Source organism: Aquarana catesbeiana, linkage group LG01 (assembly GCF_042186555.1).
Source record: "Aquarana catesbeiana isolate 2022-GZ linkage group LG01, ASM4218655v1, whole genome shotgun sequence".
Lineage (NCBI taxonomy): Eukaryota > Metazoa > Chordata > Amphibia > Anura > Ranidae > Aquarana > Aquarana catesbeiana.
Genome location: NC_133324.1, coordinates 124,640,406 through 124,665,395, shown reverse-complemented (window position 1 = coordinate 124,665,395; position 24,990 = coordinate 124,640,406). Strand labels below are relative to the sequence as shown.

The following is a 24,990-nucleotide window of genomic DNA, read 5'->3' as shown; positions in this document are numbered from 1 at the left end:
CTGATATAATAAGTTTGCGGACTTGTCTGTATCCCTCAAGGATTTTTTCCGACAGTTCATTGTCACCAAATAGGTTAGACCATTTTCGGAATGGTTTGAAGTGGTATTTTTATGATTGGTGTTTTATAAGATAGGAGTAAAGACTGGAGATGGAATAATCGTTTCTCTGAAGCACAGTATCAATGAAGGACTGTTGGAAGGGATCGGATTTAGATCCATAACAAGACATCAGATAGTCAGTTAATTGATGATAGAAGAAAGTGTGTGACGGTGGCAAGGAAAATTCCCTTGACAGGACTTGGAATGGTTTGAACTTGCCAGGTTTGTCATGGTATATGGAGGTTACTTTCGTGAGGCCCTTGATTTGCCATTAATTAAATGCTTTGTGGAGAGTGGATGGGAGAAACATAGGGTTGCATTGGATTGGTAGATAGCATGTGATACTTGATGGTAATCCCAGCAGTTTCCGTACCTCTCTCCAAGCGGTGACTGTATCTCTGATGAGGACACTTGATTTGAGGTGTGGTGGTAGAGCGCTAGGATTGGAGTGGAGGATGGCTGAAAGGGTGTGTGGGGAGGTCAAAGCACCTTCAAGTAAAATATTGCAGTATTTAGACTTTCTATTCAGCCAGTCTAGGCCCTGTCTAAGTAGGCATGAGAGATTATAGAAACGAATATTGGGTAGACCCGCCCCACGCTCGGACTTTGGGAGGCATAGTTTTTGTAACGCAATGCATGGGTTTTTGCGGAACCATATAAAAGTTGTTAATGCCCTATAGATTTTTTGTACATCAGAATGTCTTAATAAAAGAGCTATGGTCTGCATTGGGTAGAGTAGGCATGCAAACGACACCATTTTAAAAAGGTGACATCTCCCAAAGAGCGAGAGGGGAAGGACCGCCCAACTCCTTAACAATTTTTGTTATAAATGGGGGATAGTGGAGTACATATAGACAGGAGGGCTCATGTCCTATACGGATGCCTAGGTATGTGATATATTGGGTTGCCATAGCAAACGGGGATAAAAGTCTCCATTTAGCAGAAAACTGTGGGTGGAGTGCTAGAACTTCGCTTTTATCAAAATTTATGCGAAAGCCAGAGCTTAGTCGAAAGGCCACAAAAAGTTCTTGGAGTCTGTCAAAGTCTGTGAGGGGGTGAGCGGAGAATAACAGTATGTCATCTGCGAATAGAGCGGAGAACTTGGTTACCCATAGTGATACCACTAATCCCGTCGTGTGAGTTGAGTATTCTGGATAGGGGCTCAATGGCGATATTGAAGAGTAAGGGGGATAGGGGGCTTCCCTACTTTGTTCCCTTTGTTAAGGGTATCGAGTCCGAGACGAAGTCAGGAGTGACAAGATGCGCAGTTGGCGATGCGTACATTTGTTGTAAAAATCGCATGATTGGGCCCGAGAAGCCAAGTTGCTCCATTACTCTGAACAGCCAGGACAAACTAACGTTGTTGAAGGCTTTTTCGGCATCCAGTGATATAATAGGGACGCCTTGATCGGGGTGTGTTTTGATGTGTTCTAGTGCCATTAAAACCTTACGTATGTTTAGAGTGGCTGAGTGTCCTGGAACAAAGCCAGATTGGGCCGAGTGTAGTAAAAAAGGGAGTAGGGGGGCTAAGCGCAATTCGATGATTTTAGAAAGGATTTTGACATCCACGTTAATTAGGGAAATTGGGCGGTATGAGCCCCGTAATAAAGGATCTTTCCCTTTCTTGGATATCAATTTGATGCGTGCCTGTGTTCCAGTAGGGAGGTAAGGGCCCCCATCCCACATGGCTGCATAGACATGTTTCAGGGTGTCGGGAATAAAGTCGTTGGTCAATTTATAGAATTCAGCCATGTAGCCATCTGGACCTGGGGCTTTGGCAGATGTCATATTTTTGATTGACAGCCAGATATGGTCAGAGGTGATAGGAGTGTTAAGTCCCTCTAGCTGTGCAGTTTGATGTTTGGGCAAACGGGTCTTAGCCAGGAGATCTTCCGCAGTAGCTTGGTCAGTCTGGTCGGCTGTGTATAGTTCAGTATAGTACTCTGCAAGTAGGTTGCCGATTTTGGCAGGCGAGGTAACCAGCAAGCCAGTCGCATCTCTCAGGGTAGAGATATGGGTGGGTTGCCTTGGTCCCGAGCACAGTACGACATTTTAGCTGCTTCCTGTTCTGCCCAAAGTTGAAATGTACGTTTAGCCTGACGCCATGTTCGTATATTATCAGGGGTGTGGTTTAGAGTTAAGCGTTTGTGTGCCAAACGTAGAGCTTCACTGGCTTGCCTGTATTGTTGCCTGGCATGTTTTTTAAATTGGGTGGTATAGGAGATGATTTTTCCCCTCAGGAAGTTTTTACCAGCTTCCCAAAAGAGGTTTGGTTCGGTGATGTGAACTCCATTAGTGGAGGTGTATTCATTCCATGCTTCATATAGCATGTGGCGGAAGTCTTCATTGTCTGCCAGATATGAAAGCGCATGCGGGTGAGGGTTTAGCATGTGTCATGTGTATTACGATGGGACTGTAATCAGAAATTCTGGCATCTGTGATTTCCGAATCGCATAAGGCAGTCATTAGTGCAGGGGAGGCAAAGAAGTAATCGATGCGGGAGAAGGAGTTATGTGGGGGCTAGAAAAAAGTATACTCCTGATCTGTCGGGTGTATTAGACACCATGAGTCTACATAGCGCATGGAGGCGATGGAGTGTGCTAGAAGAGTTGAGTCAGGTGTAGGGGGGATAGGTTTATGTGTTCTGCGAGTTGGGTCGCTTGTACAGTCTGCTAGTGTGGACATGGCAGGGTTGAAGTCCCCACCCACTAAGTGAAGGGTTTCGGGGGCAGTAAGTATCCACTGCACCATGTCTTGGAAGACGGAGGTGTCTGGAGAGTTAGGAGCATAGAGGTTGGTAATAGCAACTTGTTTGGTCCCTAAAGTCACGTGTAGGGTCAATTTGCGGCCTTTCGAGTTGGCCTTAACATCTCTAACAGTGTGTCTTAGGTTTTTGTGTATCAGAATAGTCACTCCAGCCTTACGGCCAATTGCTGGTGAGCCGTACACCGAGTCTACACATAGTTTACGAAGACGTGCTAGATCATCTGCGGACAGGTGTGTCTCCTGTAAGCGAGCCACATCTGTCTGGAGACGCTTCAAATGTCTAAGGATTGACATACGCTTGTGGAGTGGAGGCTTGCAAAGGTGCCCCCCTGTAGGCAGAGCATCTGCAATCTGAGAGTCACCAAAGTATCGTAGGTCTCCTGAGGGCATAAGTACAGAACAGGTAAATATGGTCAGTAAACAGTCATAACTGCAATATAGAAAAAATAGCATAACACAAATTTAGGTGATAAAAACACCTAACACATATTAAAGACTTCACTTTTTTCAACATGAGATTCTACTACCTAGCTTGGCTCCCGCCAGTTTTTAGCTCCTCTTCTGATGCCCGTAAGTGGGCTACGGGGAGGAGGGGAGAAGGGAGGAGGGGAGAAGGAAGGTGGGGGAAGGGTGGTGGGCGACATGAAAGTCAGAGGGATGGAGGTTTGGGAGGGAGCGTGACTCCAGACAGGGGGGCAGGTGCTAGTGGGTGAGAGCTCAGCTTATCGGTGGGTTCATGGAGGGAGCAGTGGAGCTGAGTAGCAGCTGGAGCCTCTATGGCGATTTCTAGTGTGGGCCATAGAACAACTTGGTGGTAACAGGAACATAAACATTTAACTATTAAACATAACCAAGCATAAGTAGAATAGCAGGTTAGCTCAATTACCGCAACACAGAGTCAGATAAAAAAAAAGAAAAAAAATAGGAGCATGAACAAGGGGGGGAGAGGGGGGAAAAGAGGGGGGCACAATACTACCCGCATTGTTGTTTGGGTAGTGCGGATGGAGAGGACGCTAATGGAGAGGTTGAATTCTCTGTAGAGTTGGTGTGCTCCATTTCCATGCCCAGGGCATTGATGTAGCTTTCTGCTTCGTCAGGTGTGGTGAAAGTAAGTGGTTCACCTTAGTGCATTTGGACGTGGAGGATTGCTGGGTAGGCTAATGAGAACTGGATTTGGTTGTTGTGCAGTGGTAGAGATCAGAGAGAAGGATTTACGCTGTTTTATCACCTCCATTGAGTAGTTCGCAAAAAGCAGTAGTTTTGCACCATCTATGGACAGCGAACGTGTGCGGCAGAACTTCTGCATTGGCAGTCTTGTCAGCATAGTTGAGATATTTGACTATGACGTGGCGAGGTTTGACACGACTTTCTGAGTATTGCCCAATGCAATGCGCCCTTTCAATGGTGCAGGGTATGCGGAGACACAGTTGCTCAGGAATGATTTTTGCATAGATATTTGTGAGCAGAGTAGTGGAAACTGATTCAGGGAGTCCAATTATGCGTAGATTGTTTCTTCTTGAACGATTTTCCAAGTCGTCGAGTTTGTCCCATATATCTCCATTTGTGGCAGTCAAGCGTGCTAACATAGCCGATGCGGCTGTGAATTCATCCTCCAGGGATGAGATCCTTTCTTCTGTATGTGTGAGTCTCTGTGCCTGTACTTCTATGTGCAGCTGTTCCAGCCCTCTGTGGACTGCTGCATCCACAGTGGCAGCGAGTGTGGGGCCTAGCAGAGTTACCACTGCCTGTGCTATTCCAGCAGGGAAGGCAGGGTCAGCAGCTGTTGTTGTCCCTGAGGCTGAGGGAAGCTGTGGATGTATCTGCAGATGTGCCTGCAGCGTCTCTGCTGGAGATGGCGCGGCCGCCATTTTGGCTTCGGCCGGCGCCATCTCTCCCGCGGGGGGTATCGCGGACGATGCCGCAGGTACTATTGCTCAACAAAGCGATCCAAAGCGATTGCCCACCAGGTAGTGGGGGTGGAGGGGGGTCTCCCCGAAGCGTTTGCCGGTGGGTGTGGCCGGTTTTACGAGGAGCGCGGCGGGAGCTGAGGATATCTACCTCTCCCTCATGTGGTACCGGAACGGGAAGTCCCAGTTCATTTTTTAACTAGGTGTCCTTATATGTCTGCATTAATTTAGGAGCTCCCTGCTGTATTTTTTTGCATCTGACAGATTCTCTGATCCTTTCCTTGTGTAAGACATAAAAACCCCCAAAGTACAAGTGCTTTTACCAACTTGCAGGAAATAAAAATATAAAGATACATGGGTGTATACAGCATTAAAGTTAACTTGACCTGATTTAAAATGTTTCTAAGGCAACAACAGTGCTAAAGTGCTGCATTTGCGATGCCTACAAGTACCTGTGTTAGTCTTTGTCTAATTAAGTCTTAATTAATCCTGTGTTCTAGAAGCAACTTAGATCTAAGTGAGTCTCAAATTTCTGTCCCTGCTACCTTATGTAACAAAGCCCACCCTGTAAATCAACAGTCATGTTGGCTCAAGTCAGGGAATGTTGGCTAGGGTCATAGAGAGGCTGACAAAGATATGAACATTCCCAAACCATCTCATCCCAAATGGCCAATATGGGCAAACATTCTATAAGGGCCAGTAAACACAGGGAATCACATAGGAATGCATTGTGCGTTCCTCTGAAATTCACATGCAGTTCTGTGCAGTACAATTTTAGCCCATTCATGTTGGCCAAAATACAGAGGGAACATGTTCCAAAGAAGAACTTGGCCTTTAGGTCTTGTTTACACTTGCTTCAAAATGTGGCATTGGACACGATTTTTTAAAGCACTCTGAATGCCAATCAAAAGCATACGTCACTAAATAAAATGGTAAGCTTACAGTCCCGTTTGCTTTGCTTCAAAAATGATACCTTCTTGGTGCTTCAAAGCCTCCATAGAAGTCTACGACGATGCTTAATTACAGCACCTGCAGCTTTTGAAAGGTTTTAATACAGCCTGCACTGGTAAACCAACGAGCTAACCGGAAAGATGACTTCAGCAGTTATTTGCAGTTCATGTGTATATATTCTGGAAGGGTCTGTTTAGACGTCACATCTGGTGTTCAGAGTGGAGCAGCAGCAAGGTGAGCAGGGCCTGGACTGGAGCGGAGCAATTAACAGATGACACACATGGGTCGGAGTGGGGATCGGAGAGAGAGAAGGAGAGAAGGATCAGCAAACCAGGGGATCAGCAGAGCTGGGGGACTGGAGCAGGAGAAACTAGCAATGGGAGCAATATAGTGGGAGGTGAGCGGGGACCAGAGAGAAAGGGATCAGCAAAAACCAGAGGATCAGCAGAACTGGGGGTTATTACCTAGCAGGGGGGTGTGCCGAACAGGGGTACTAATGAGCTGGGGATCTGCTGGGCCCTTTAAGGAGCTGAAAACCAGGCAAAAGTAGCAATAGTTATAGGTATTTTGGTTACCTGGCTTTTAGGTGCCTCTTACCCAGAGTAAGAAAACCGGTGGGGACAGACAAAATAAGTATCAAATAAATATTTTTTGTTTTTAAACCAGTGAACCTGTGACCCTGATGATGTCAGTTGTGACGAAACGGCTGTAGGGTCACAACGTGAACTTGCATTGCGCATCCGCGTTTTTACTTTAAACGGCGGTGGAGTCTTTTTTTTCTGTCCTGCAACAGTCTCACTGCTACGGTATACTGGCACTTTATACGTAATCCTGTGCAGTGTATTTGCAATTTTTAATAAACGTTTTGGCTCTCTGCACTATTGGAGTCCCTTTTTTCTTTTTTATGGCTTATCCTTGCTGGAACACTGGCCATTTGAGTTTTCCTGGAACCAATTGTTTGCCCTGAGTGTTTGCTGCTGCTTCTGAGAAGCTAACATCAAAGGCGATCAGAGGGACATGGGTTGCGGTTCCAACAGGATATCAACGGTGACCTGCTGAGCCTGTTTTGACCCCCCTGAATAAGGGCGGTCGCAGGCTTTCTGGTAAGCCTCCATTTTCTCCGGTGGTGGGTGGCACTATCGATTGGATCATTGAAGTGTGATTCTGCACCTTTATAATATTTTTTTTGGACTATTTTTTATTCACTATTTTTTTGTTATTACTGTTTGGATTATACTTTAAGCTTTTTGAGCACGTTTTTTATTGATCAAAGTTTACACACTGGTGGTTCATTATTATTATGGATTGCTTATAGTATCTCATTTCCACATCTTCTTTTGTTGTCAATATTTTTTATTATTATTATCATCATCACTATTCGTCATTTCACTTAGATTTATGTCCAGCGCTACACTGATTATTATCCATACTATCTTTGCCTTATATCGGGGTTATAGTGTTTAGCAGCAGGACTCCTATCACGGATTTTTTTCATTATTGATTTTTAATTTTTTCACTATTTATGCACCTAGCGCAGTTCTTTATTTATTTAAAGATTTTTGCTATCTTCTAAAAAAAAAAAAAAAAATAAAATACTTTCAACAAAATCCTGAAACATCAGAATAATGGATATACTGCCAATCAACAGAGTCTTGAGGAAACACTGGGAATCCAAACACCTGATGTATTTAAAAAATGTAATCTTCTATTTAAGTTGTTCAACTGCCGAGATCGCAAAACAAACTTGAGCATAGCAGAAATATAATTCTCACCAGGATACTAATATATACATACAATGAATGTCTCAGGAGTTACAGAATTAATAAAGCGGTTTTATTACATGTTTTATCAAAGGTAATTAGAAAAATGCTGTTAAAAAGGAAATTAGCATTTATAAATAACTTCTAATGGGGTAGCTACAATTGTGAGCCAAGTGTAATTAACAGATTACCATTTAAGGAAACATTTAAGAGAACTGAAAATCCACTTGTAATGGGATTATAAGTGTTGAAATACTTTGCACAGTTTGGAATTAGACAAAATAATTGCACATTTTACTGATAAAGATAATCCATACAACGGTAAAGCAGAGTTCCACCCTAAAGTGGAACTTCCGCTCATCGCCCCCCCCCCTCCCCCCCCTCCGGTGCCACAATTGGCACCTTTCAGGGGGGAGGGGGTGCAGATACCTGTCTAATACAGATATCTGCAGCCACTTCCGGGCTTAGACAGCCGCAGAATATCCGCAGAAGCCCGCCCCCCCCCCCCCTTTTGTGTGTTGGGAAACACACAGTTCCCAGCACACAACGGGGACCAGTGCAGAGGCGCAGCGCGACTCGCGCATGCGCAGTAGGGAACAGGGCAGTGAAGCCGCAGCGCTTCACTTCTCGATTCCCTGACCGAGGATGGCGGCGGGGGCAGCCGAGAGCCGAGCGATTGATCGGCTTTGGCTGCCAACATCGCTGGAGACAGGTAAGTGTCCATTTATTAAAAGTCAGCAGTTGCAGTATTTGTAGCTGCTGGCTTTTAATATTTTTTTTTTAAAGGTGCAGCTCCTCTAAGTTTTAAAGGAAAAAAAAAAGGACTAAGCAAGCTAAGCATGGTTTGGACCAGTTCATACTGTTTAGAGAGATCCTAGTCCCGTAGGAGTGATGGAGCTATTACAGCCCTGGGGACCACCATGTGGCTTGAAAGTGATGTTGGTCTAGTGTTGTGTGCACACAACACTACTGTTGTATAAAGGTCTACTTTCACTGGGCTTCCATGGAAAGTTCCAATAATTAAAGAAAAAAATAAAAATGTGTCTGACTCTTATGCAGTCAGCATGTAACAAACAGTTTATTACAGAAAGGAAAGGGAAAAAAAAAAAAAAAGGAAAAAACACATAAAAGTGGTCACTGTTAAAACCTAAACAACTTTCAAAGTGATCATGTGCTCCTTTAAAAACAACCACACCATCTTTTTCCAGAGCAGCCTGTATTTCTCCTGAGGCTACCTGTGGGTTTTTCTTTGTATCCCGAACAGTTCCTGTGGCAGATGTGACTGAAATATTTTTTGATTTACCTGACCTTGGCTTGGTATCAAAAGAGCCCCCAATTTTCCACTTCTTAAGTGATTAAACAGTACTGACTGGCATATTCAAGGCTTTGGATATCTTTTTAAATCAGTTTCCATCTTTGTAAAGTTTCATTACCTTGTTACGCAGGTCTTTTGACTGTTCTTTTCTACCTCCTCATGGCTCAGTGTCTAGCCTGCTTAGTGCATCCATGTGAGAGCTAACAAACTCATTGACTATTTATACACAGACACTAATTTTGATTTAAAAAGCCACACATGTGGGAAATGTACCTTTAATTGCCATTTTAACCTGTGTGTGCCACCTTCTGTGTCTGTACCAAGGCCAAACATTTTAGGGTATGTAAACTTTTTATCAGGGCCATTTGGGCGATTTCTGTTATCATTATGATTTAAAAAGGATCTAAAAAAAACTATGTGATAATAAATGGCTTCATGTGATTGCTATCCTTAAATAAAACACATATTTTTTGGCATGATCAGTCATATTTTCAATATTAATGCCAAAGTTTCACAATTTCTGCCAGGGTATGCAAACTTTTGAGCACGACTGTATATACATATACACACACACACACACACACACACACACACATACATACAGACATACACAATACACATACACACATTTTATACCATATTTTTTGTTCCATAAGATGCACCTAGGTTTTAGAGAAGGAAAGCAAGAAAAAAATATTCTGGAGGTTACTACACATTACCATTCACCAGTTGCTAGAGGTTACTACACATTACTGATTGGTTGCCAGAGGTTACTACACATTGCCACTCACCATTCAGTTGCTAGAGGCTACTGCACACTAATTGCCTGCAACTCAGTGTCCTCCTCTGCCAGCTGCTCAGTCCTGCTGCTACTTTAATTCCCACCCCCCACTGACAGAAGTGTGAGAAAATAGAATGCACACACAGCCCGCTCTGTGTGTCTTTGATCTCCGTGCTCGGCTCGCGCTGCTGCCCGGAGAAGGGGAGTGGGGGGGGGGGGGGGGGGAGGACACAGAGAGCCCACTCTGCACGGAGAAGGAACGCAGAGAGCCCTCTCTGCCTCACTCCGTGTCACAGACACTCCAATCCTGACAGGGAGACAACCCACAGCTGAGGAGCCGAGCGGCCGGCCCGGTATTTGGCAGCGGGGGGCTGGTCTATATTCGCTCCATAAGACGCACAGGCATTTCCCCCATTTTTTTTTGGGGGGGGGGGGTGCGTCTTATGGTGTAGAAAATACGGTTTAAAATAATATATATATAAAAGAGGCTGTCACGTTTGTTATCGCTTGTCCCGCCCCCTCCGAGGATGCAGATAGGCATAAATCAGGCTGCACTGATGGCAATGGTGGCACTGATGGCAATGCTGCATTCAGGACAATGGGGGTGCTGCATGCAGGACAATGGGGGTGCTGCATGCAGGACAACGGGGGGTGAAGCATTCATGGCAACGGGGGTGAAGCATTCATGGCAACGGGGGTGAAGCATTCATGGTAACTTGGGTGCTGCATTAATGGCAACGTGGGTGCTGCATTCACGGCAACGTGGGTGCTGCATTCATGGCAATGTGAGTGCTGCATTCATGACAACGGGGTTGGGTTTGCTGCATTCATGGCAATGGTGGGGCTGCAGATGGGCACTGATTAGGCTGCATTGATGGGCACTGACCCTTATTTTGCTTCACTGTTCTTTATTTAAAATGTAAGATTGAAACTTCCCTCTTAAAGTGAAGGTGCATGTTATAAGCCGGTAAATATATATCCATATAACAAGCCCAAGCTCATCTCTTCACCACACACAGCCACAAAGGCAGGAGAATTCTTGTTGGGCAGTGTATAAGTGCTCGGACAAACACACTTAGACCGAATTTTAATGGTTCAAAGAACGTCAGGCAAAATAGTCGGCCCTCACGCATGATCATTTCATTAAACCTGGCCCTCTTTGAAAAAAGTTTGGACACGCCTGACCTAGGGGGACTGGATTATAATATAGATAAAGAGATAGAGATAGAGATAGAGAGATCTAACAATGAGCTGCCTTATGAGGTACCAAATGGCCTCTAGCATTGAAATGCCTGTGTTCATATCATGTAGATTTTTGCACAGAGTGGCTTTTCTGGACTTGAGTAATGTGGGAATGATCGAGTCAGATATACCCCAGTCCCTTAAAGTGATACTAAAAACACTGTTTATTTTACATTTTCCCTATATATCTGTATGTGGATGATGGTACCTTTCTTTTTCCTAAATCGATGTACAGCTGTCACAAGACCCAGGTCATTCCCAGCCTGTCTGCAGGGAAACATAAGCAAGAGGAACTTCTAGTCCTCTGCTGCTGGACACCTGTTCAAAAAAAAAAAAAAAAAAAGCCTTTGCAATACAGGGTAAAAATAAATATTCTAAAAACTGTCATACAAATATATACCGGTATTTGAAATCAAATCTTTATTATTATGTTTAAATAACATGGTGTGGGCAGATTTCTGCCAGTCACAGGCTATTTTATGCCCCTCCAATCTGTATTTTAAAACAAGAGGGAGGTGAAGCTTTCATCAATCTACAAGTACTATCCGCCCACATTGCGTTTAACTGGTTAGTGGGTATGGAGGAGGGAGTGAGCTGTCATTTACCACTGTGGATACGCCCACATGTGTGACTCTATAGTCACATGGGCTGCTCAGATGTGATAGGGAGGAAATGCTCAGAATATAAACTCACTGAAAACGGGAGCATGTGCAGAGCTGCCACTACAGGTGCAAAATCCCTAGCTGAATTAGGGACATGAACAGAAAGTGGAGATAGAAAGCAGCAGGATCAACCACATTTTTTGCAGAAAACAAATCTCAGTGACTGGGTGAGTATGAACAGCATGTAATACACCATTTATCGATAGTTTTTTTTTGAGATTTTAAGGCCTGGACTTCAATAGCCATGTCATTAAAGCCAATAACATATACAGGGGGCACGGGACAGCAGATCTGGCCTGTCTGGGAGATGTCCGGGGTCGTCTCCTAGGAGTTTCAGTAGGTCTGTGTACCTGGTTTATCTGTGCCAGTTCTGTGTGATGAGATGCGTTGTTTTCTGCTCTACCTTGCAGATCGACCACAAGGAAGAAACCGCACTGAAGGGGAGGCATATTATAACTTGAACATGGTATTACCAGAGTATCAGATGCCAGTTCTAGAGGATACTTGGTCCTGGCCACAAATAAGGGCAACTTGTTAAACCTGGAGGCCAAGATGTCTGGGTCCCTTATTTCTGACATAGGAGCGTGAAGATGATGGGATGGAGGGACCACACACAAGGGGATGAGTCATAGCAGTAAATCATTCTCCTTTTTTTCCCTTCCCTCTGTATGGCTGATCCATACACAGTTTTGAACTGAGATAACTACTTTCTGTTAAAGTGATTGTAAAGCCTGAGTTTTTTAAAAATTAAAATAACAAACATGTTATACTTACCTGCTCTGTGCAATAGTTTTGCGCAGAGCAGCCTCGATCCTCTTTTTTTGGGTCCCCCATCATCTGCCCCCATAGGAAGTCGCTTCCTATGCGTGTACTTGTGCTTGCTCAATCCTAAGCTGTTTGCTTCTATTAAGACACACAGCCCTGCTCGACCCTGCCCCATGCTCTCAGATTTTGACTGACAGCAGCAGGAGGAGCCAATGGTTCCCACTGCTCTCAGCCAAGCCTTTGAGACAGGGGAGAGGGGAGAGGAGCTGCTGCAGACATGCACAGCGGTGGACCAAGATCGGGCTGAGGTATTTGGGATGTAGGAGGGGAGCTACTACTAAAAGATTTGTAGAGAATGCAGGTGAAAAACCTTTGACCTTTAAAACAGCTTTAAGGACAATACTACTTTTTGTTTGGTAAACCCTAAAAGCTCCTTTTAGCAGCTGTCTTAAATGGTGCGAAGGCTGTGGTGCTGTTGTGTTGGAAACGGCAACCTTTTTTTCTCCAACTTGAATGAAATGTCAAAAAGTGACATTTTATTAAGTTCTATCCTCCACAATGAGATATAATGGATTGTGTCACGCTGCACTGAAAAAAAAAAAAAAATTATTTATTTAAATATCCTTGATTAAATTTTTTCTTTTAACAGATTGAGACAGTAGTCCGGTGTACCTTGTGGTACCGTTTTATAAATTCTAATCTTTAAATTTATATTTTTATAATTAATTCTGATTATTGTGGTTCATTTACCAATATTCCAAAATACTTCAATGTATGGGCTATGTAAAAATGTAATTTTCAGGCCCCTCTATTCCTTCAATTTTTTCGGTAAAACTCTTAGTTACTCTCATACTTTGTTCTAAGATATTCTTTTCACATTTCTCTTCTTCCGGTTGCATTTCTCCTTCTATTTAGTCATTTACTTTTTTTTCCTCCTTTTTGTTTCAGAGCTATTTATTCCATCTTTATTGTACCTAAGCTGTTCTATATCTTAGGCGCCCTCCACCATATGCTCCGAGTTCATTCTCTTAAGTATTTTGTCTGAAAAATCTCTATCTACCATAGATTCAATTTTTATGCACCACCTTGTGATTTTGGTGTGATTTTTTTAAATCATTAATATTGCAAACGTGGGTTTTAAGTCCCCTTTTTTCCCATTTTTTTTTTTGCATATTAGCCTGGTCATTGTGCATCCTCTGTGGCCGCGTAGTGCCTTCCCCCTTTTGGTGGTCCCTTTGCTGGCGGTGGCCCTCTCTGGGAATTTTGAGGTGGTAAGCTCCCTTTTTTGGGGTGGACATTGGCAAATGATGTAATTTTGTTTGTTATATGCATTGATGTATGTTTATATTTGATATATTTTGTTTATGTTATATTTTCTATATTTTTTGTACAGTCTCACGTAATCATTGGTTGATTCGTATATCCCCTGATGAAGCCATTAGGAGAAACATGTCAGGTTAATATACAAACATGAGATCCCTGTCGTGACCACCGTCACAATGAAATGTTAAATATTACTCAACAAAGGGCTTTGTTAGGTTTTTAATTTTGTTTCTATTAAACTTTAACTTTTTATATACCGTATATACTCGAGTATAAGCTGTCCCGAGTATAAGCTGAGGCACCTAATTTACCACAAAATACTGGGAAAACGTATTGACATGAGTATAAGCCGAGGGTGAGAAATGCAGCAGCTACTGTAAGTGGAAAAGAGGGTCAACAATGCCCATCTGCAGCTGCGTACCTCACTGTGTCTATTGCATACCTCCCTGAGCAGATCTGCCTACCTCACTGTGTCCATTGCAGCCTTCCTGTGCCGTTCAGCAAGCTCTCTGTGGGGGATTGTCATTTAAATGTAGTGGTGAGCGGTCAGAATGTCCCCCTGATCATTCTGCATACCTGATCAGCGTGTCATGCAGGTCAGACGGCGGCCATTCCAGTGTACAAAAGCCGCGCCTCCTCCTCGGCCTTGTCTGTGATAGGCAGAACACTCATTTTCCCAGCAGTCAGTGTTCAGCCTATCACGGACATCCTCTCATCCTCGTCCGTGGGATGAGGAGGAGAGGACGTCCGTGATAGGCTGAACACTGACTGCTGGGAAACTGAGTGTTCTGCCTATCACAGACGAGGAAGAGGCGCGGCTTTTGTACACTGGAACGGCCACCGTCTGTCTGCATGACACGCTGATCAGGTAGGCAGACGGCAGTGACTCGAGTATAAGCTGAGGGGGGCACTTTCAGCACAAAAAAAATGTTCTCGGCTTATACTCGAGTATATACGGTATATGGTTTCCATTATTATTTGGAAGCCTCGTGATAATCCCCTTCCAACTTCTCCCTCTTCTTTGAATAGTGGTGTGAACTGACCTTTTAGGAGACAAGGCACTTGCCTTGTTTATGCATTGGGACAGTGCCAGGCAAGGATGCCAAGCACAGTCTCAAACACACTGGTGTAGATGTGCCCTTAGCCCCCGGTCACACCGGCGTGACTTGTCATCGCATTACAAGTCGCAGCCTGTTGTCCACTATCCTGTGAATGGATATTGTCCAGTCACACACACAGAGCGTGGCTTGGCTCCACCCCGTTCTCTCCTCATTAGCTCACTGGCTGTAATTGACAGCAGCAGGAGCCAATTTAGACAGAGAAAGCCAGGAGAGCTGCTGCTCTCATGCACATTGCTGACCTGAGATGGGGGCTCAGGTAAGGATTAGGATTGGGGGTGGGAGCTGCATCCAGAAAGTTTTTTACCTTAATGCAGGCAATGCATTAAGTTAAAAAACCTTCTGCCTTTAGAACCACTTTAAAGCAGAACTGAACTACAAAAAAAACTTACTAGTAGGTAGTTTTCAGTAGAAGAAACTTTATGTATGCCCGCAGAGCATGTGCAATACAATGTGTGTTCTACAGTGGGGCAAAAAAGTATTTAGTCAGCCACCAATTGTGCAAGTTCTCCCACTTAAAAAGATGAGAGGCCTGTAATTGTCATCATAGGTATAACTCAACTATGAGAGACAAAATGTGGAAACAAATCCAGACAATCACATTGTCTGATTTTTGAAAGAATTTATTTGCAAATTATGGTGGAAAATAAGTATTTGGTCAATATCAAAAGTTCATCTCAATACTTTGTTATATATCCTTTGTTGGCAATGACAGAGGTCAAACGTTTTCTATAACTCTTCACAAGGTTGTCACACACCGTTGCTGGCATGTTGGGCCATTCCTCCATGCAGATCTCCTCTAGAGCAGTGATGTTTTGGAGCTGTCGCTGGGCAACATGGACTTTCAACTCCCTCCAAAAGGTTTTCTATGGGGTTGAGATCTGGAGACTGGCTAGGCCATTCCAGGACCTTGAAATGCTTCTTACGAAGCCACTCCTTTGTTGCCCGGGCAGTGTGTTTGGGATCATTGTCATGCTGAAAGACCCAGTCACGTTTCATCTCCAATGCCCTTGCTGATGGGAGGAGGTTTGCACTCAAAATCTCAAGATACATGGCCCCATTCATTCTTTCATGTACACGGATCAGTTGTCCGGTTCCCTTTGCAGAGAAAAAACCCCAAAGCATGATGTTACCACCCACATGCTTCACAGTAGGTATGGTGTTCTTTGGTTGCAACTCAGCATTCTCTCTCCTCCAAACACGACGAGTTGTGTTTCTACCAAACAGTTCTACTTTGGTTTCATCTGACCATATGACATTCTCCCAGTCCTCTTCTGGATCATCCAAATGCTCTCTAGCAAACCTCAGACGGGCCCGGACATGTACTGGCTTGAGCAGGGGGACACGTCTGGCACTGCAGGATCTGAGTCCCTGGCGGCGTAGTGTGTTACTGATGGTAGCCATTGTTCCGTTGGTCCCAGCTCTCTGCAGGACATTTACTAGGTCCCCCCATGTGGTTCTGGGCTTTTTGCTCACCGTTCTTGTGATCATTTTGACCCCACGGGGTGAGATCTTGCGTGGAGCCCCAGATCAAGGGAGACTATCAGTGGTCTTGTATGTCTTCCATTTTCTAATTATTGCTCCCACAGTTGATTTCTTCACACCAAGCTGCTTGCCTATTGCAGATTCAGTCTTCCCAGCCTGGTGCAGGTCTACAATTTTGTTTCTGGTGTCCTTCAACAGCTCTTTGGTCTTCACCATAGTGGAGTTTGGAGTGTGACTGTTTGAGGTTGTGGACAGGTGTCTTTTAAACTGATAACAAGTTCAAACAGGCGCCATTAATACAGGTAATGAGTGGAGGACAGAGAAGCCTCTTAAAGAAGAAGATAAAGGTCTGTGAGAGCCAGAAATCTTGCTTGTTTGTAGGTGACCAAATACTTATTTTCCACCATAATTTGCAAATAAATTCTTTCAAAAATCAGACAGACAATGTGATTGTCTGGATTTGTTTCCACATTTTGTCTCTCATAGTTGAGGTATACATATGATGACAATTACAGGCCTCTCTCATCTTTTTAAGTGGGAGAACTTGCACAATTGGACTAAATACTTTTTTGCCCCACTGTAGGTCCACTCTCAAGATCTGTAAAATGGGGAGTGTGAAGTCAGCATGGGATAATGTAGCTCCAACATTCATACAAAGACCAGAAGAAGAATTCATGAAGATGGCTATGGCTATATTGTAGTGGTAAGAGTAGGAGAAGACCTGTGTCATCACTGGAGGAGACCAAAGAAGGAGGTAAGCTTGTCATAGTGTACAAGCATGGCATGTACACTGGCACATTGTGGCAATAGCTTATGGGGGTCCCAAAGTGACCTCAGCTCCGTTCACAAAAAAGGACCCACAGTATTACAGAGCAACACTTTATAAAATACTTCATATCAATAAGTTTACTTAAAGTCTTGTCATAAGAAACATGTCTATACAGACATTAAATACATAAACACAATTCAGCAAATATTTGCAAACAAAATGAATATACTGTAGGCACAAACTAAACACAAACAACCCAGAAGCAATAACTGTACACTAAAAAAAAGCAGTTATAGATCACGCTAAAGTCACCTTGATGTACCTTAGGATCAGCACAACTTGAATTTAAAACTCAAAACCTCATTACAAAAGCCCACGAAAATAATTATTCTCTCTGTGTTCAGCATAATGCGGCTGAGAACAATTAAACAGCTAATTACAGTTCAGTAAGTGGCACTCATGATGGCACCCGTACATCTTGTCCTCTCACACAAGGATAAAAGTTTCAAAATGGAAACAAAACAATGAAGCAGCTGTCAGTTAACTACACTTAAAATAAGCAAAATCATATTTAATATCTGCCAGCTGTCCTTTGATGTTTTTAAAAGCCTAAATAACAGCTTTTAATAATTCACTGAGTGACCACTTAATTGGCTACACCTACGTGGCGGTGCACATTGTCATTAGTGATACTCAGATATGCTGTGGGATCAAAATATGCTTAGATCCTGTGTCAATGGGCTTTGTGCTTGTGTTTTTGGCATCAGTTTGAGATGTTTCTGAGACCATTCACTTGATAAGTGCAAATGACCTGCAGGTCGACTTTCTTCTGACTTGCAATCGACCTTTAGCCTAGGTTCACATTGCTGCGGGTTAGAAATCATGCGAGTTCAGCTTCAACCCAGCAATGCAGTCCGACTTCGGGGGGCAAATTGACAGACATCTTTGCGGGTTCCTGCACAGATGTTTATACAAATCGCCCCCCAAAGTCGTCAAAAGTAGTACAGGAACTACTTTTGGTAATCGGTGTGGCGCCGCACTGATTTGGATGGTGCAATAGCCTCTGATTTGGCATGCAATTTGACATGTCAAATCGTACCAATGTGAACCTAGGCTTAAGCAGGTGTTATAATCCGATACATTAGTATGAGAATGCAAAACCCGTTTCATAGTGAACAAAAGTCTGTCAGAGACACTTAAAGCTGAACTCCAGGTATTGATTGTATTGCCTAGTTACATTGGGCAAGTTTTGACCAATATAAGTGTGCATATTCCATACCTGTGGGGCTGCTGTGGAATTGGATAAGCATTATAGTAGTCACCACTATTACTATCATCAACGCTTTCTTCCAGGTCCTGTGCCGAGTGGCTACCCAGCTGCATAGTAACCTCAGGGGGTCGCTCGCTCAGCACAAACACCAATTACAGACTTACATTTCAACGAGGTGGAGATTGTGATGTCACCACCCAGACTCTTCACAGTTACAGGACTCTTATAACCTTTATTAAAAACAGCCTACAACTCAAGTAACAAATACATGTGTATAAAATCCCCAACATAATTGAACATTACTGGATTAATGGCAAAGCGAATGAAGCGTTATACCTTTTAATCTGATTTTATACTGTGAAACTGTTATAAAATGGCAGATTGGGGGATGGTTCACCCACTGCTATTTATTAATGCCACTGTAGGAAGTACAACAGCAATTGATGTCTTGCCACAGATTCTCAATTGGATTTAGATCTGGACTTTGACTGGGCCATTCTAACACATGAATATGCAATGATCTAAACCATTCCATTGTAGCTCTGGATGTATGTTTAGGGTCGTTGTGCTGCTGGAAGATGAACCTACACTCAAGTCTCAAGTCTTTTGCAGACAGGTTTTCTTCTAAGAAGAAAAGCATCCCCACAACATTATGCTGCCACCACCATGTTTCACGGTGGGCATGGTGTGCAGTGTTAGTTTTCCACCACATATAGCATTTTTTTTTAGCCCAAAAAGTTAAATTTTGGTCTCATCTGACCAGAGCACCTTCTTCCACATGTTCTTTTGCGGTGTCCCCCACATGGCTTCTCGCAAAATGAAAACAGGAATTCTTATGGCTTCCTTTCAACAATGGATATCTTCTGTTCACTCTTCCATAAATTCCAGATTTGTGGAGTGCACGACTAATAATCCCCACCTGAGCTGTGGATCTCTGCATCTCCTCCAGAGTTACCATGGACCTCTAGGCTGCTTCTCTGATTATAGCTCTCCTTGGACGGTCATGTCTTGGTAGGTTTGCAGTTGTGCCAAACTCTTTCCATTTTCGGATGATGGATTGAACAGTGCTCCGTGAGATGTTTAAAGCTTGGGATATTTTTTTTAATAATATAGCCTTGCTTTAATTATTTACAGCTTTATCTCTAACCTTTCTGGTGTGTTCCCTGGCCTTCATGATGTTGTTTGTTCACTAAGGTTCTCTAACAAACCTCTGAGGGCTTCACATCACAGCTGTATTTATACTGAGACTAAATTACACACAGATGGACTCTTATTTACTAATTAGGTGACTTCTGAAGGCAATTGGTTCTGCTAGATTTTAGTTAGGGGTATCAGAGTAAAGGGGGCTGAGTACAAATGCACTCCACATTTTTTTAGATATTTGTAAAACAAAATTGAAAACCCATTTATCATTTTCCTTCCACTTTACAATTGTGTGCCACTTTGTGTTGGTTTATCACATAAAATCCCAATAAATTATATTTATGTTTTTGGTTGTAACATGACAAAATGTGGAATATTTCAAGGGGTATAAATACTTTTTCAAGGCACTGTATATGTAAAATGCTGTGTAAATTGACAGCTCTATACAAGTACCTGTAATAATAAATAGCTATGTGTCTCAACAAAAAATCATATCAAATTATATTAAATTATTTTGGGTACAGTGTTGCCTGCAGGGTAATTGTCAATCAAGCTATCACAGCACTGAAAAATGACCTGGTAATGAAGGGGTATTACCAGCTAGTATTTAAGTGGTTAAATAACAGAAAATGAATTGCACTCTGATGACACTTGTTGAAACAAAACAACTCAACAAGCTCAACTTGGCTCAAACATTTTTCTGTTTTGAGTGGAATGTCCCATTCCCAATTTTTTACCATGTCTTGGATCCACAGAAAAACTAATATAGCATTTCTTAAACTGTTACTAAACCCAGGATCCTGCATTCACTATATCTGGCCTCCCACAGTACACATTATATGGAAATGCAATTATTTGATTAAATATAAACTGCTAAATACCTTTTCTCATCAGTTGTATATAGCAGTCTTGTGACTTCTATCAGTGTCCGGCTGAGCTCTGGTTAAAGCTTGTAGGAGGAGTTTTCATTCTCCTCTGAGGCAGCGTGACCCCTAACCCTCTGTCTGGACAGTGCTGATTGACCCTGAACTGATCACATGCACTCCCCCCCTCCCCCCAAAAAAACAAAACAAAAACTCTCCAGCAATACACATGAAAAACTGAGAATGTGCAGAATGCCCTCAGGGCTCTGTACTAACAGGATATGGACTGGGGATAGTGGAAGGAGGGGAGGATCAGATAAGACAGGATCAAACAGCATTTTTACACAATGCAGAGGATTAACCCCTTTGGTATAACAAGCATGCTTTACTGCATATACAGACTGATTTTATTGCTCTGGGTTTAGTAACATATAGGTCTCTAGTGTACTTTTCACAGGGATATATTGAGATTTTGCTGATCTAAAGACTAAATTTGGCTGCAACCATGAGGAGATGGTCCCATACATCACACCTGAAAACAGAGCACAAGGGAGAACTTTGGAGCTATTCACACGGATACAGTAGGATCTTACTTTTCTTATCTGCAGAAAGTTGAGGTTTAGCTGGGATGTCGTCCTCCTCATCAGAGTCCTCACTGCTTGTGCTGCTCACATCTAACACAATATCGCGCTGTGGGTCCACTCTAAGGAAGTTTCTACACTCAAACGTAAGGTGGCCGGCTGAAAAGGAGGAGCACATAAAACATGATGTAACATACTTGCCTGTGGTTCAAACTATTGCAATTAGTGAATAAAAGTCAGAGTTCCTATAATTTTCTCAATCTATTAAACGGTTTCCAAAAACAAGGATTACAGTTTGCATAATCTGTCCATATAATTACTATGCATAGGGCCTACCTGCCAAATGATTTTTAAAATAATGTGCATATCCTTGTGATCCACCTTCCTACAGTATAAGGCACAGCATAAGTACAGTGCCAACACTAAGGACATCAAATACTACTATCTTACCCTTCACTGTCAACTACAAACATTCAAGTATGCTACCTGGGGCTGTCCCTGTAGCTTACCATGAAGAGCAGAGTTTTTTTGATTCTGCAAGGAGAGAAGTTCACACGGAGACATACCAAGTATATTAGGCTTTGTATATTCAGACACATTTTTTGTTTTTATTTAAACAATATTTTACATTTATTTTGCTCATTTCTACCATTAGCCTGCAAGACATGTTCACACATATACCGTATGTATACACGCATATACATTTAAAGCAGCTAGTATCCATATTGTGGCAGTGGTATGGGGGGGGGGGGGGGGGGATTTACTCAGAAGAGACTGTGTATTGTTGTTTTGTGTAACGCGTATGTGTTTGTTGGAAAAAATGCGTTTTGAGGAGTGCTAAGCCCCAAGATCAGGAAGTTCGCCTACAGTGTAACTACTTCCTTATGTGACACACATACATTCACCGGCCACTTTATTAGGTACACCTTGCTAGTGCTGGGTTGCCTTCAAAAATGCCTTAATTCTTCATGGCATGGATTCAAAAAGGTGTTGGAAACATTCCTCAGGGATTTTGGGCCATATTGATATATGATAGCATCATGCAGTTGCTGCATATTTGTTGGCTGCACATCCATGATGCAAATCTCCCCTTCCACCACATCCCAAAGGTGCTCTATTGGATTGAGATCTGGTGACTGGAGGTGATTTGAGTACAGTGAACTCATCATCATGTTCAAGAAACCAGTGGTGAGATGATTTGAGCTTTGTGACATGGTTCATTATCCTTCTGGAAGTAGCCATCAGAAGATGGGTACACTGTAGTCATAAAGGGATGGACATGGTCAGAAACAATAGTCAGGTAGGCCGTGGCGTTTAAACGATGCTCAATTGGTACTAAGGGAAAATAAGAAAATATCACCCACACCATTACACCACCAGCCTGAGCCGTTGATACAAGGCAAGATGGATCCATACTTTCATGTAGTTTACGCCAAATTCTGACCTTACCATCTGAATGTTGCAGCTGAAATTGAGACTCATCAGATCAGGCAACGTTTTCCCAAACTTCTATTTTCCAATATTGGTAAATTGATAAAATTCCACAGTTTGAAAAGATTTGGGAACCTTGGATTAACTACCTGATAGGGCACTCGTAGAGTCTGCAGGCACTTCTGGAGTCCACGCTTGGCGTATCATCATCGCACCAAACCTAACATACCCTTTTTCCTTTTTTATTCTTATTCCTCGACTGCACCCCCAGACTGGTTATCTGGAGCCTGGGAATTCTTCTATTTAAGGGGGGTAGGCACAAAGGCTTATTCTCAGGTCTCTTTCTGTTTTCTGGAGGCTATCACTGGTTGATCTTGATGGATAATCATTCTCTCTATTAGACATTTGTCTTTGTTTGATATGCTGCTTTACCTGAAATTTTCTGCAACACACCTAACCCTACCTCATGTCACTGCACAACAGCTCTGTTGCAGTGCATAGGAGTAAAAAAATATGTGTAAGGTATGAAGAATATAGTAGAGAAAAAAAAAAGTAACAATACATGGCACTGCCTCCAATGCCCGTACACAACTAACAGCAGCCTGGTTAAACGGTAAAAACGGCTGATTATAGTGTGCGGCTGGTGTGAGCAAGCCGTGACACATGGCAAGCCTAGATGCCCTAGCCAAATATAGCAGTGTCAGTATGCATCGGTTACATATTGGGCTTTTTACCTGGTACACTACTGAAAAAAACCTTGCTTTGTTTGTTTTTGTTTTTTTTTTTTTAATAGGTTGACATGTTACATGTTTAAGAAACTGGAACTTTAATGAAAAAAACAAAAAATTGTGGACAGGCAGGATTTTAACTGCAGAAGAGACATACCGAGCCTCTTCCTCATTTAAGGCTGGATTCAAACCTATGCATTTTTAGTGCTTTTTGCAGATTTGCTCTACGGTCCATTTAGCATGGTTTCCTATGGAACACGTTCTGTAGTGCAAATCTGCAAAATGCAAAAAGCACTAAAAATACATAGGTGTGAATCCAGCGTAAGTTCTCTTTCCTGCCAGTCTGTGCTGTACAATGGAGTTGCGCACACACACGGCAGGGTCGAGGTGGCTAAACTCCCACACATGCGTGGGAGCGAGGTCATCTCGAGCATGGAATTGATACCCGGAAGCCGCTGGGCTGAAGATGTTAGTGGCTGGTGGGGAGCTCTGGAAGAATCACAGAACTGGAGAACAGGTGAGTATAGTTCTGCTTTAAAAAGGTTTTTTGTTTTTTTTTTAATACTGCAGCTGAATCTGACAAACAATATTAAAACAGATACCCACTGCCACCTTGAGACTGAGGTCACAGCTGTCCACGCTGGTATACCACTATGATTAGTGGTTTGTGGGGACTGGAAAGTCAGTGACAGCTAGGATTGAAGGCCACCAGCTGCTCAATGTGTCATCTGGTAGCTCTCAAAGAAAGATTGTTTATTAACATATCCTCAGCACGATGCCCGTTAACAACAGATTACAGGTGGGAAGGAGTTAAGAGTATAACTAATATTAAAGTCCACAAAATGACGGATTATACATAAGATAAAAACCTTGAAATGTATTGAATGTGGGAGAAAATTGCCAATACACAAAGGATATACTAATTGCAAAAGAATATGATGTTTGCACCAAACAAAAAGGGGTGAGGGTGGGGAACATCTCGTGACATCATTAACCTAATGTGGCCATACTGAAACTCTGAAGTGCACATTACTGGTGGCAAAATGGTTACCAGGACAGACAGAAGGGTAAATGCCCAATGGAGGACCTGACAGGGTTGAACACTCCCCACTCTATACAAAATAAATAAAAATGTTGGCATTATATATACTTTTAAATTAACATAGGGTGCAACAGAATGGTTCAATTACTGCCCTTTTAGGAGAACACTGAAAACACTGAAGTCCTGGCTTTTGCAGGAAGTAAAAAAATTAGTCAGGGGTGATAGAACTCCTGTGACTCATAAACGATTAATTGTCCTAACATAGTTTTATCAATATCATACACCCAAAATCGATAAAAACATGTGCTGCATACAACAGTGTTGCATCTTCTTTACTAAAATAGGATGAAAGTTAGTTTTAAACTATACTTACGATATCCACACTTTTTACATCCGGCTCGGATATTATCCTTGTTTACACCTGCAGAGAAAACACAAAATACGCCTTACTGTATACTTGAATAAAAAGAAAAATAGAATTTTGACTTACCCGTATAATTCCTTATCGTGGAGTACAATACAGGACATAGGACTCATTCTTAGACCATGGGATATATGCACCTTCAAACATCAGTTCTTTATTTAGCAAGCAGTGATCAATACGCAGAGGGGAGGGGCCGGTGTCCTGTATTGTACTCCAAATCAAAATTTCTATTATCTTAATTGTACAGTACAGGACTTGCATTCTTAGACAAAGACATGTACCCAAGCAATAAACTGAGGGTTGGACAAGAACATAGCAAAACAGAACCGCCAACAGACCCAGGGTTAAAGGACATGAAAAAGAAACAGTTTGAACAGCTTGAAGAAACTGGGTCCAAAGCTCCCATCAGCACAGTCCTGAACATCCATCTGGTAGTACTTTGAGGCAGCATGAACAGAGGACCAGGTGGCAGTCTTGAAAATCTAGGAAGCGGTTGCTTGATGCGACAATCGACAGCCTCAGATGGAATAGACCTTGACAGCAAAAGAAGACTCTGTCCCTAAGG

At 42.8% G+C, this 24,990-nt stretch overlaps 1 protein-coding gene across 1 annotated transcript in view; it reads right to left on the bottom strand.

Moving 5' to 3' along the window:
* The window catches only part of SREK1IP1 (SREK1 interacting protein 1), a gene marked incomplete at its 5' end in the record, with an annotated part of 82,289 nt that extends 57,842 nt beyond the window's left edge, over nt 1–24,447 (bottom strand). Inside the window, 2 exons of the mRNA XM_073623569.1 lie at nt 20,813–20,959; nt 24,375–24,447. Coding sequence (XP_073479670.1) covers nt 20,813–20,959; nt 24,375–24,447 — 220 coding nt within the window. The remainder of the gene's footprint in view (nt 1–20,812; nt 20,960–24,374) is intronic.
* Between the last annotated feature and the right edge of the window lie 543 nt (nt 24,448–24,990).